The sequence below is a fragment of the Ostrinia furnacalis genome, unplaced genomic scaffold, assembly GCF_004193835.3.
Source record: "Ostrinia furnacalis isolate ACB-3 unplaced genomic scaffold, ASM419383v2 OfSCF3523, whole genome shotgun sequence".
Classification (NCBI taxonomy): Eukaryota; Metazoa; Arthropoda; class Insecta; order Lepidoptera; family Crambidae; genus Ostrinia; species Ostrinia furnacalis.
The window spans coordinates 43,026-54,820 of NW_021133762.1; the positions used below are offsets into that span (position 1 = coordinate 43,026).

At 36.4% G+C, this 11,795-nt stretch overlaps 1 protein-coding gene across 1 annotated transcript in view; it reads right to left on the minus strand.

Annotated features, from left to right (window-relative positions):
- LOC114357846 (dedicator of cytokinesis protein 1-like) overlaps window positions 1-11,566 on the minus strand; it is a gene marked incomplete at its 3' end in the record, with an annotated part of 53,850 nt that extends 42,284 nt beyond the window's left edge. The window contains exon 1 of the mRNA XM_028311632.1: window positions 11,419-11,566. Coding sequence (XP_028167433.1) covers window positions 11,419-11,464 — 46 coding nt within the window. The remainder of the gene's footprint in view (window positions 1-11,418) is intronic.
- Window positions 11,567-11,795: the final 229 nt, after the last annotated feature.

The window sequence follows — 11,795 nt, forward strand, 5'->3', positions numbered from 1 at the left end:
TCTGAGGTTTCATTAATATTTTGTTTATAAATTAACTATTCATTACTTTATTGATTTATTGGAACACAGTAGATAGAAATAACTTTGCGAACATTTTTTTCTAAGTTATAATGTAGAGCCCACTTTCAGGGGCGGGAACAAAATAATTTAATAATAGCGATAGATTATTTTAACTTTAAAATGCATCAAACAACAACTAAATAATGGGAAGAGGCATGGAAAGAAGAAGAAGAAGCATTAAACCACAACTCTTAACCTATTCAATGCACGTCCAAAAATAAATATCCCGACCGCTGACATTTAACATTATCTCAAATAGAACCGCACTTTTTCCCGTTTCAAAACCGATAAAATATCCCATCCGATAACCGATAGTTGTAATGACTACGTAATCAATTGTACTCACTCGATTAGTGTCCACAATGGGTCGGTATGCGTGAGTCAACGCGCACTATGCGCGGGCGCACCAAAATCGCGGCTGGCGGGCTGCGCAGGGAATGATGATTGGATAGCCGTAGAGTTGGTTGGGATTAGACATGGCAAGGATTTAAATTATAAATGCAAACTTGTTCAATAATTAAAATAGGGATGTTTCCTGGGTCAAAAAGCAAGAGTTTTAATTAGTCCGTCAGTTAACTTATCAAAAAATACTCTACACGTATTTTTCACTTTTTCAAACTAAGGAAAATTTAAAGAGATAAAGCGCGCCAAAGTTCATAAGAAGAGGCCCGTGACGTCAATGCTTGCACAAAAGTGCCGCACGTTGTGACGTCGTGCGGAACTTCAACGCACCATAACTATGTAATTATTTGTTAGATTGACAAATAAAAATATATGTGTCCAATATTTTTTGATATTATCTAAACATGACGGACTAAAACATTTTTTTTAGAAAACTAGCCTATTGTACCTAATTTGATTTTAACTGAAGCATAGATTCAAGCTTGTGATTGGCGAATTTTAAAGGGAAGCTAGATTTAATAAACTAAAGCGTTATTTTCACAAAATGTAGGCCTAAGTTGGAGTTGGGGAATTTTCTTCCTATAAACGCCAACAGGCCTTTCCAAATAGTCCAGGCAGCGGGGGTTGTGGCTCAAATCTTGTATTTGCCTCTGGTAAATTAAAAGGATCTTGCTCCTGCAGTGGAGATTAAATACACTGATGAAATGATGAATCGCCAATAACACCAAGACAGTTTTGCACGACTGCTCAGTTTAAAATTTTACAAAAAGAAGGAAGATAACAATATCTTTCGTAGCATTAAAAATTAAATTACTAAAACATTTCCAGTTCTGCGGAATTATTTATTCAAATTTAGCCCCTACTTTTAAAAGAGGCGAAATTTACAATTCACGGTATCTTTCGTTCCATTTATAACGGTCTTAGTCCCAAGTGTCAGATTAAGTATCTGGAGTAAAAAATACATGACCTTTAAGTATTAAAATGGTTAGAAGACTACCATTTGTCTACGGCTCCGTACGTGTAAATCAGGTTATATTCTGGGGGAATATGTCGGTAAAAACATTTTGTTCTGAAAATAAACAAACTAAGTCTTTATTTTTAAGTGATGTTAAAAACTGATGGAAATTTCTAAAGACTAATTAGAAGTATTACTTGAAAAAAGTTCCTTCTTTATATGCGATTCTTGGTTAAAGATTACACTAAATCGAAATGTGGACATTTTTGAACAAAATCCTCTTAAGAATTCTTTTCAGCTTTCCCAGATCTAGATTCGAAGGGGCACGTCTCAGACGAAATATTTCAGTTTTAGACGTAATCGCCGCTCTGCTTTGTACTGAGATTTGCAATGGCTTTGAATTTTACTTTTCGGAAAAAACTCTAACTCTAAATTGTTCAGTACAAAACAAGCAGTTCAATAAAAACAAGATGTTGGCAAAGAGTACAAGTTTAGTTAATATTTACTTGGTGCTGTAAAGCTTTCAACATTTGTCAATGATGAGTACGCTGTAAAAAGGATTCAGGAATTTCAAAGATACGTATTTTTACGTAAACCAATCCACATAGAATGATTTAAAAACATTATTACCCTTTCCAAATCCGGCTAAAACGTTTTCTCGAGACCCTCATTCACACGGCGCTACAAAAGGGAAGCAGAGCCTTGCCTTTTGATATCATGTAAATGTAACACCCAATTTGAGCCCATACAATACGGTCTAATGAAACCGTATAAATCTCAGTCTCAACTGAATATTTATGGCCCGAGTAATATAACACTGGAGGGGGTAATACGTGTGTGTGATGGCGACCGATGTGATCATAGAAGAATAATGCCCGTTTTCACCATCTATCCCTAAATTTTAAGTGACCCCTATGCAAACAAAATTCAAACAATTTGTTACCATCACTTAAAAATTAGTGATTGATGGTGAAAAAGGGCATCAGCGACTTAAATGTCTAAGGATGTGATAGACATTTTAAAGTCAGGCATTCTTCGCTGCGCACCCATTTTCAAGAGCACCTAAGACAGGACACCTAAATTATTCCTCGACTCGAAGCCACATTAGTATTCTTAGTACTCTGAGTCGAAACGCAACGCCACAGTTCTATCGCAAAAAAATAACATTTGACGAGAGCGAAAGAAAAAGCTTAAATAGGTAGCTGGAGTTGTGGCCCACTGTATCTAAATGGTGTACTTCGGAATAATTTAGGTTTGCTTCAAAATGGGTGCGCTTTGAGGAATACCTTTTAAGTAACCTTTGTTTGAAGCTGCCTGCAGTTCAAATTTCATATTATTAAAATGCCAAAGTTTGGAGTTCAAAGCTACAGTATTGAGTAACTTAAAGCTGAGTGCGATTGTTGTTGCTCCACTTAGCGAAGGCGCTAAGACCGGGTCTCAACTTTTGAACTTATTTCCTATCAGTTCTAGGGCAAATTTTGCAGTATTGTTAATGGGACATCTCATTGCCACTTCAGTTTGGCAATAATTAGAGCTCATTATTTATTATTCTTCAACTAAATTTCAGTTTTTATCTTTTTAAACGGAGAATATAGTTCAGTTATTCCTTTTGCAGCTATTAGAGAGAATAGCTATGTACGTAACTCATACTTTCTAGCAGGGTAGTTTGTCATGACCATTGAGAATGGAGGCAGAGTTTGGAATTAGGATATCACGCAGTTAGTTAGTCCTGTCCCTCATGGCAAGTGGAAGTTTTTACCTCACGTAATACAGGTGCCAAACCGATAAAAATATACTTTCTCTGCATATTACCTTCCGACAACAAGCTATAGAGATTTATGCGACACGCGAAACTTGAGGATGTGGGGGAGCCATATTTCATTTGTTGGCATGATGAATCTCATGATCCTCAACGTGTTTTCATATTATATTTTGTATTTTATTGTAAACGCAAGGAGTTTGCTCTTTTTTCCAAACGAGCGTAATATTCTTCTGTGGTAAGTAATAACAACAGAATACTGATTGTGTCAGGAGTCAGGACCGACAACGTAAACGGTGCCTTATTGATGAAAACCAGTACCTACTTTAAAATTTGTAAGTAGCTACTAAAATAATTTGTAATACCTATCTATTGGACGGCACTGCAATCATTTTTTTTATTGTGAACACCATTTTAACGAATGAGCATTCACTAATAAGTTGAAGTCTTCTCCATGCCGAGTCTACAAGTTTTAGCGTCTATGCGAACATGACTCCATAGTGCACCTGTCATCCGACACCACAGTAATGTAATATCGGTACTCAGCGATACGTGGACTAGTACGTGCACCCGTATCCACATAATTTATTTACATTATTAATTAGTATGAACGTCTGTGCTCGTGATGATTAAAGAGAATCTTCATGTGCCTAGACGATTTTCTCTATTTTTAGCCTCAAGCTACCAAGTGTTAAGGAGAACTATTATGTCCAGCAGTGGACTGAAGATATTAATGATGAATCAAGATAACAATAACTGTGATCTTGACTAGGCACTTGATTGAAATTTCAAAAATACAATTCCATACATTCTTCAACATGAATATTTTTCGAAGAACCTCTGACCATGAAATCCCAGTGGATGTGGCTAAGACGCTCCTAAACAATATGAACTCTACAAAAGACAGGCCTAAAGGAGCAAAAACGCAGAGCCGTAAAAAACCAAGCCCAAATCCCAGTCACTTTATTCGCACTCCCGTGTTTTGACAGCACATAATTGGCACATCCTCAGGGGATGCCTCCAGGCAGGACGGAGGGAATGATTCAGCTATTGACGATTCATTTAATAAATGCAATTTCCTATAACTGTATGACAAGGACGCAGGTGTATCCCGACTAGGGGATACGAAAGCGGTTTGACCTGTAGGGAAATGAGGTCAAGTTTGACGGTTCTGTGGTCTGGTTAATAATGATGAGATTAAGCAGTAATTTGGTAAGGGTACGCACCATCCATTAATCAATAACTAAAAGGCACCTTATAAAAGGTAATAGAAATGTCGTGTAATGAAGTTTTAACCTTTAAAACTTCTATAAACACAGTTATTTTAGCTCTCAAAAGGCAACGAAGTTTTTAATTGTAAAATTGGGTTTCTAATAATTGCTTTAATGATTTGGCCAGCAGATCTTATAAGGTCCAATGCAATTTCTAACAAAATCTATGGTATCAATAAAGAGCCAAAACCAATGACCGTTAACAAAGAGATGAACGTTACACGACAACCATTGTCTAACCTATATTGTTCCAATCCTCGGTTTTGTCCCAATTAGGTCGACATCGCGCCAATTGCGGCTGCTTCATCTAATACCAGAGATAATTAGAAACTTAAGGATTAACCCAGTGTTGTTGGGATTGTTAAAAGTTTCCAAAGACAGACAAAAGGAATCCGTCTCAAAGCGATAACGAATTTGAGAATTTCCATTCGAATTCTCAGTAAAACGTAGATAATAACTGAAACAGATTTTAGAGGGAAAGATTTCTCCGGACTTGATTCACAAATCATCACCGTGGTAGCTTTAAACAGAATGTTAATTAATTACAGCTTTTTAAATAATCTTTTCAACCTCCTTCTTTCTGTGATCAAGGTATAAAAATAAATAAGGTAATGGTTTTTTGCAATAAGCCTAGCGCGGAGGATTTTTAATTTATAAGGATTCATGATGATGAGAATTATTTCGCGCAAATCGCAAGTTTCTGTGAGAAGCCAGAAAATAGCATTTTAAATAAAGGGGTTGACTTTTAGTAACAGTAATAATTAAATTACGGAATTGCTGAAGACTCAGTCTACACCCTCTCTATCTGAAAGTTTCTTGTTTCCATAGGGTTCGATACTTATCGTTGTAACATATCCTTGGATTACTTGTTCGAGATAAGATTTTCGAGAGTCGAGACATTGACCGTCAAATAAATACGGTTTGTCATATATCTGTAAGTGAACCGATAACAGATAAGCGTTCCTTTAATAGCCATTGGCGCCTGAGAATAAATTTATCCTAGACAATTATCAAAGTTTTCCTACTGTATATGTACTATTTTACTTATTCTTGGCTTCCAGATCTATTATGACTTGTAAATTTCATAGAGATTCCCGTGCATCCAAAGTTCCAAACTGGTTTGTAAAAGTCATAAGTTTAACTTTCATTGCAATTCTATAAAAAATAATGAGAATGTTTCAAAAAATGATTTTTTTGGTGACAAACTTCAAAAACTATCAATTTAAAAGGGCGTAATGTAAAGCTGTAAAATGAAATGTTAATAATGTAACGGCCATACGGGATCGGGCATTCTGACAAATCCTACGAAAATCGGCATCGGTTTCTTATCTCTTGTCAACCAGTTACTCTAGGCCGATTGTCAAGGACACAATGGAAGAACTGACTGTCACATTGAAAGAGATCGTGATATTGGGACTATTCCCACCTCTCGTTCCCACCACTGCAACTCCTGTGTAGCCAGGATCTACAGCTTGACCGCCATAAAAACCCAACCAATTAAGGTCAAGTTTGTCCCGGGGGAAAGTTAAACTGTCAATGGACCCGCAACGAAATTAATCAGAAGAACATAGGAGGAGTTCGAAATTAAGGTTTCGTGAAGATCGTGATATCGTCGAGGTAGATTCCGATCACAAAAACACGTCAAAGGTGTTACATTATTATCGTTGTAGAACTTCCATCCGAAGAAACATCAAACCAACCTATCACCAAGGCTAATGGCTCCCGTGCACTTTCCAGCGGGAACACTGCAAATTGACCAAGTTCACTTGGTGTCAGGTTCGCGGAAATGGCGTGTCAGTTCAGCATACATAACGTGGGGAAAGCGCCATTTGAATATTACGTAGACGTGTTCGAGTGTTTTATGATGGTCCTGAGATTATGAAGGAATGCAAATCCAATATTTAACGGAAACTAGTGGTAAGACCACCTGTCTCAGACCCAGAGGTCATAAGAAAGAAAGAAAAACATTTATTTTGGTTCGAACATAGAATTAACACACAGTTTGAATTGAATAAGTAAAGGGAAGGGCATAAAAAATCTAATTGGTTTTACTAAAAAAAAATACTTTGGTAGGGTGAAGCTCGATTCCACCTCCGGTCTGATCATCTCTAATCATCAGGCCAGGAGCTTCTGTTACATTGTGAATACAAAAATCCTAAAAGTTGGCAATGACAGTATTCATGACAAACAATCTGGAAAGTACACTTTTCATTTTATCGCAATTTTGTAATCATATCCTGTGTCTATTCATTGCCCATGTGAATAAGAAAAGAGAGAGTAAGTTCATTGCAACTTGTTGCTGTTCTGATAACACGTAATGATAACTGGTTTAGCTTGTGAATCATATTGGAAGCAAAACGATTCCGCTACATTTACCTATCATAACGTAGATGTTTTTTACCTTCAAGAAACTAATTTTTTGACCACCCTTACTCTATTTTCAAGACTAATTTTGATTTAAGAAGAGCTGAACTATCACTTGCATTATCCCATCACCTTCTAAACCCAAATCGTACAATTTCCATCTCTAAGTCTTGGCAATAAGATCTCAACGACTACAAACTAGCACCTGCACCTGATATGGATGAGCAAGGGCGTTGGAACGGTAGTGCGATATAAAAATACATATTTCGTAATCGCAGGCGAGCCTCAAGCACGTACTAATAAAGAACTGTGTAGATTGATAATGTCATTTGATGGGCGAAATGGGAACAGGATTCGAATGTATTTAACGCGATACACAACCGTGGTTTATTATACAGACGGGATCTCGCCAGGATATGTGATATTTTAGTTGTAAAATATCATTAACTACAACCAAATAAGAGTCCCACAATCTTTTCTAATGTGCAGGCGTTTTTGAAAACCTATGTAATCGAATAAGGTAGTTCACGAACTCGTGATACAATTAGCTAATGGACGGTACGAGTTCGTGGTCATAATACACCCCTTAAAGTGATTCTTAATAAGATTAAATGGGGAGAACATTGCCAAATAAACGTCTTTTATTTGTCGGCAAAACGTGGTATGTAGTTCAAAAACAAGAACTACCTAATAAAAAATAGGTAATCCATGAATCGCTTTGCATTTGCAATCTTTCGCACAAAACAGAATGTAAGTTTACCATAAATGTTTAAAGCATGAACATAAGTTATGTGTTTACATAGCCAATTTAAGTTTAAGCTTAAGAGTAGGCGCACACCGTTGATTTTTAGTTGGCCGATAGTTGTGCCCGATTTCAAATTGTATGAAGAATCTGCCAAATCGAATCGGCGTAGTGTGCGCATACATGCCCATACTGATCAACTGCCCGACTAAACTATCGGCCGACGTAAAATCAACGGTGTGCGCCTACTCTAATCCTAGTTCAAATCTGGTGAATGTGTTTTCTATCTTATTATGTAACATCTAATGTACCACATTCAGCAAATAAATAATTTTAAGCTTAAAAAAACTTTCTTTCGACAAATTCGTCTTAGGTGTCACACTCCTAGGCAACTAGTCCCTAATAAAGGGATGTAGGCCAGTAGCGGCCGCGTCGTCGAGGGCGCTTGTAGACGTCTCAGTTTAGTTGCCCTACGTCAATTATTAGCAATACCCTTAATTAACAGGGTAGTCTAGGGTTCGAGGCGGGATGACAACTCCATAGAACGACTGGTCGTCCAGGGAAAAGTCGAAGGAACCCGATCGCGTGGCAGGTCCCCAATGCGCTGGACCGACCAAGTGAAAGCAGCAGTGGGAGACGGCTTATGTGACTGCACCAGACAGTCTGCCAATAGAGAGAGATGGAGGGAGATCGTGCGGAGAGTTGTATCCGCCTCTACAACCGATGTGAACAACGCCTCAACGTGACCACGACCGCTCTGCCAAGAGCGTAACGAATAAGAAGAAGAACTAGGGTTCGATTTCGAGTACGAGCATGATGAGTAAGGGTTGGTGAGTGATGCAAAAGCTTTACGTGAGGTGTTGTTTCACTTTACATCTGACCAATTGAGATTTATTTGTATTGTAATCTAAATAATATAATAAAGCTTCTAAATAATATAACTCAAAGGTGACTGACTGACTGACATAGTGATCTATCAACGCACAGCTCAAACCACTGGACGGATCGGGCTGAAATTTGGCATGCAGGTAGATTAGGATTTCTGCTCGAGCTTTCTCGAACTCGAGAAAACTCGAGAAATTTGGCTTCATTCGAGACGAGAAAAAAATTACCGGAGCTCGAGAATTCTCGAGTTTCGATTTTGAAGCTTTAATATTCTTGAAAGCCTATTTTCTTAGACAAAAGTAAGTTTTTAATTATTTAATAGGTCAACGTTGCTTTAAGACTGGCCTAGTCTTTCCTTTTTTAACTGATTTGATTTGCAAGTAATGATCTTAATCGAAACTAAGTAATAATAATGTTCACCAACGAGTATGATTATTATTATGTATTTTTAACTCTGACTGATGTCAAGACTGAAAAACTTGTTAACTAGACAGTTACCTTACCTAACAGACGTTAGGTTAGGTACTCGTGCCTCCTCGTAAAGTTTATTCAAGTCGTTATCTGTAAGAAATTTAAAAATTTATTAAAAAGTTTTTTTTTGTTCATAAAAAAAACTATTTATCGTAATTTTGCTATTTGGACTTGTGTTCTTTAGAAAACAAGTGATTCAATTGTAGCTCCAGATTTTTATTGTTATTTATCCTTAAAGTACACGAGACTTTATGACTTTTGTTATGATTATTAGTAAATATTAATTATGAAAGAAGATTTTATTTTTTGTTTCTTTCCTTACCAAATAAGTGGTACTAAATTCTAATATTGATTGTTGTGCATAAAAGTAGGTATATTAGATTAAAAAAACCCGTGTTTTTATTAAATTTCAACCGATTTCAGCAGTTTTCATTAAAAGACTCGAGACCCGAGAAAACTCGAGACTTTGGCCTCGAGAATTCTCGAAACTCGAGAAAAAAAATAAGTCGAGAAATCAGAAACCCTAATTTAGATGTTATGACGTAGGCATCCGCTAAGAAAGGATTTTACGAAACTCCACCCCTAAAGGGACAAAACGGGATCCACGCGTACGAAGTCGCGGGCGACCGCTAGTTGTATAAATAACGGGTAACATTCACAATGATAAATGTAGCAGGAAGGTGCTGGATTCTGGCCACTACCAACCGGTTAATATGGAATTCATTGGGGGATGCTTATGTTCAGCAGGGGATGTACTGTGGCTGAAATGATGATGATGATTCACAGAACACTTAATTGCACTTTACATGTGAAATTAAATTAATTTGGTACTAAGAATTAATTTCACTAATGAAATTAATATGTGTTCTTGAGATTTAAATTATTTATGAAACTGACTTTTTTAAGCGTATTTGGTTGAGTTTGGTTTATAATTGTATAGTATTTTAATTAATTAAAAAACCTTCACCACCATTATTTTTATCCAGCCACATATTTATAAACCAGCATTATTAATTACAGATAGGAGGATGGGAGATGGGCAGAATGTACATATCTGGACCACATTGAGGAAACAACATCAATAGTTTTCCTGTTGGATTGTATTTTGTTCTAAACTAGGTACAAGTGCACTGTTCCGTGCTAAGAGAAATAGGTTCCTATTATTAATTGTTTATATCGCCTATTAAACTAGGATAAAATAAAATGAGTGATTCGTTTTATACGTATATGCTGTTGTCAATTTCTAGAAAAACAGTTCTCAAACTTATTTGTTAACAGTAGCCCGCAATGTCTAAAACTTAATTAAGTTGTTTACTGCCGAGACACTAGACACAATATAAATTTTACTGTTCAATGCTCACCGGTGAGTTGTATGGCATCCGATGTGTTCATTAAAGGTTAAAAGTATATTACGCATTTTTAATGGCGATATTTAACAAGTACAGAATAGAACGACTTGGACTTATTCTTGAGTGTAATTTCATACAGAGTCAAAGTGAGGACCGTATTATCAAATTCAAGTTTAAATTTGTTAAATTTTGTGATAAAATAATAGAAATTGTGACATGATCATCTATTATTTTATCATAACAATAGTTTTATCTTCTTCTTTTCGTGTCGACAACAAACCTACACAGTGTCAGCCCAAAACTCCGCCACAAGAGTGGTGTTGTCAGCAGCACTCATCAAATCCTCCTGAGTGCAGTTGCTTGGGCACTCAGGGCACGACATCAGGTGCTTCAACAGTTTTTATAAATTAAAGATATACTTTAATGATTTTTGGACTACCAATACACTTATTTACCCTAGGCTTTGCTCGGCACAAGCAACAAGTGTCAATAACAATCATGTTACAGATTAATTACTCACATGTAATCTACAAAAGTATCTATTATGTAAACCAATTAGTAAATATTGTAATTTGTAAGATAATTTGGTTAAAATGTAAATAATGTTTTTATGGACAAGATATTTTGGCTTGTGTATTTTGTTTACTTAGGTATTTTATCATGTTATTATTTACATATCTAATGAACGTTTAGCATACTAATGTGCATTAGAATGGTAACTTCCAGTAACTGGGGCATTCGTCTGAATCAAAATTACCTAACAGAAGATGATCTTTTTTCTTTCTAGACTCAACATCTTGAGAAACACTTAGTCACTATTGAGAAACAATTACCGCAAATAAATGTTTAGATAATCATTACGAAAACATTATGGGACGTCATATCACCTTCAATTAGTGTTATGAACTTAACAATCAGATTGATTTGCCTTGAATATGGGAGTGGCACATCCTACAGGTTATTTTATAGCTCCATTACAGAAAATTGGGGCCAATTTCTAACAGGATAGCACTGATACCAGCTGCAGGCCAGATATGATACAATGTTTATATTTAACGCGATCTCGGCGGGAGGCAAAACTGCTAACGAGCAGAAGCAAGATAGTAGCAGATAACGATTTGAAACACTATTGATATCGCACGAATAAATTCAAAACTCACCGACAGCGTAGCACTCTTCATTCTCCAACTTCTGCCACACAGTCATGATGAATAAAACACGATATTTTTATTAATTTAACCACGAATTACGATGCTCGTCATTTTGGTCGAAGTAAACTTTGTCAAAACACATTGTCTATGACGGAGTTTAGTGAGGTGCCGTGAAGCAATATGGCGGTCGCTACCGGTTAGTTGTCTATGGCAGCATTTACCGGTTTTATATCGAGATAACGGTATTGCGTATGAAAATGTTATGAAAATAGTAATTTAGCAAAAAGGCATTTTTTTTGTAACAATTTTAACAAAGGTTAGGCTAGGTTTCTACTACCTTTTGTTTTTCTGGCTTCGGTAGTGTAGGTAGTACACCTTGATTCACC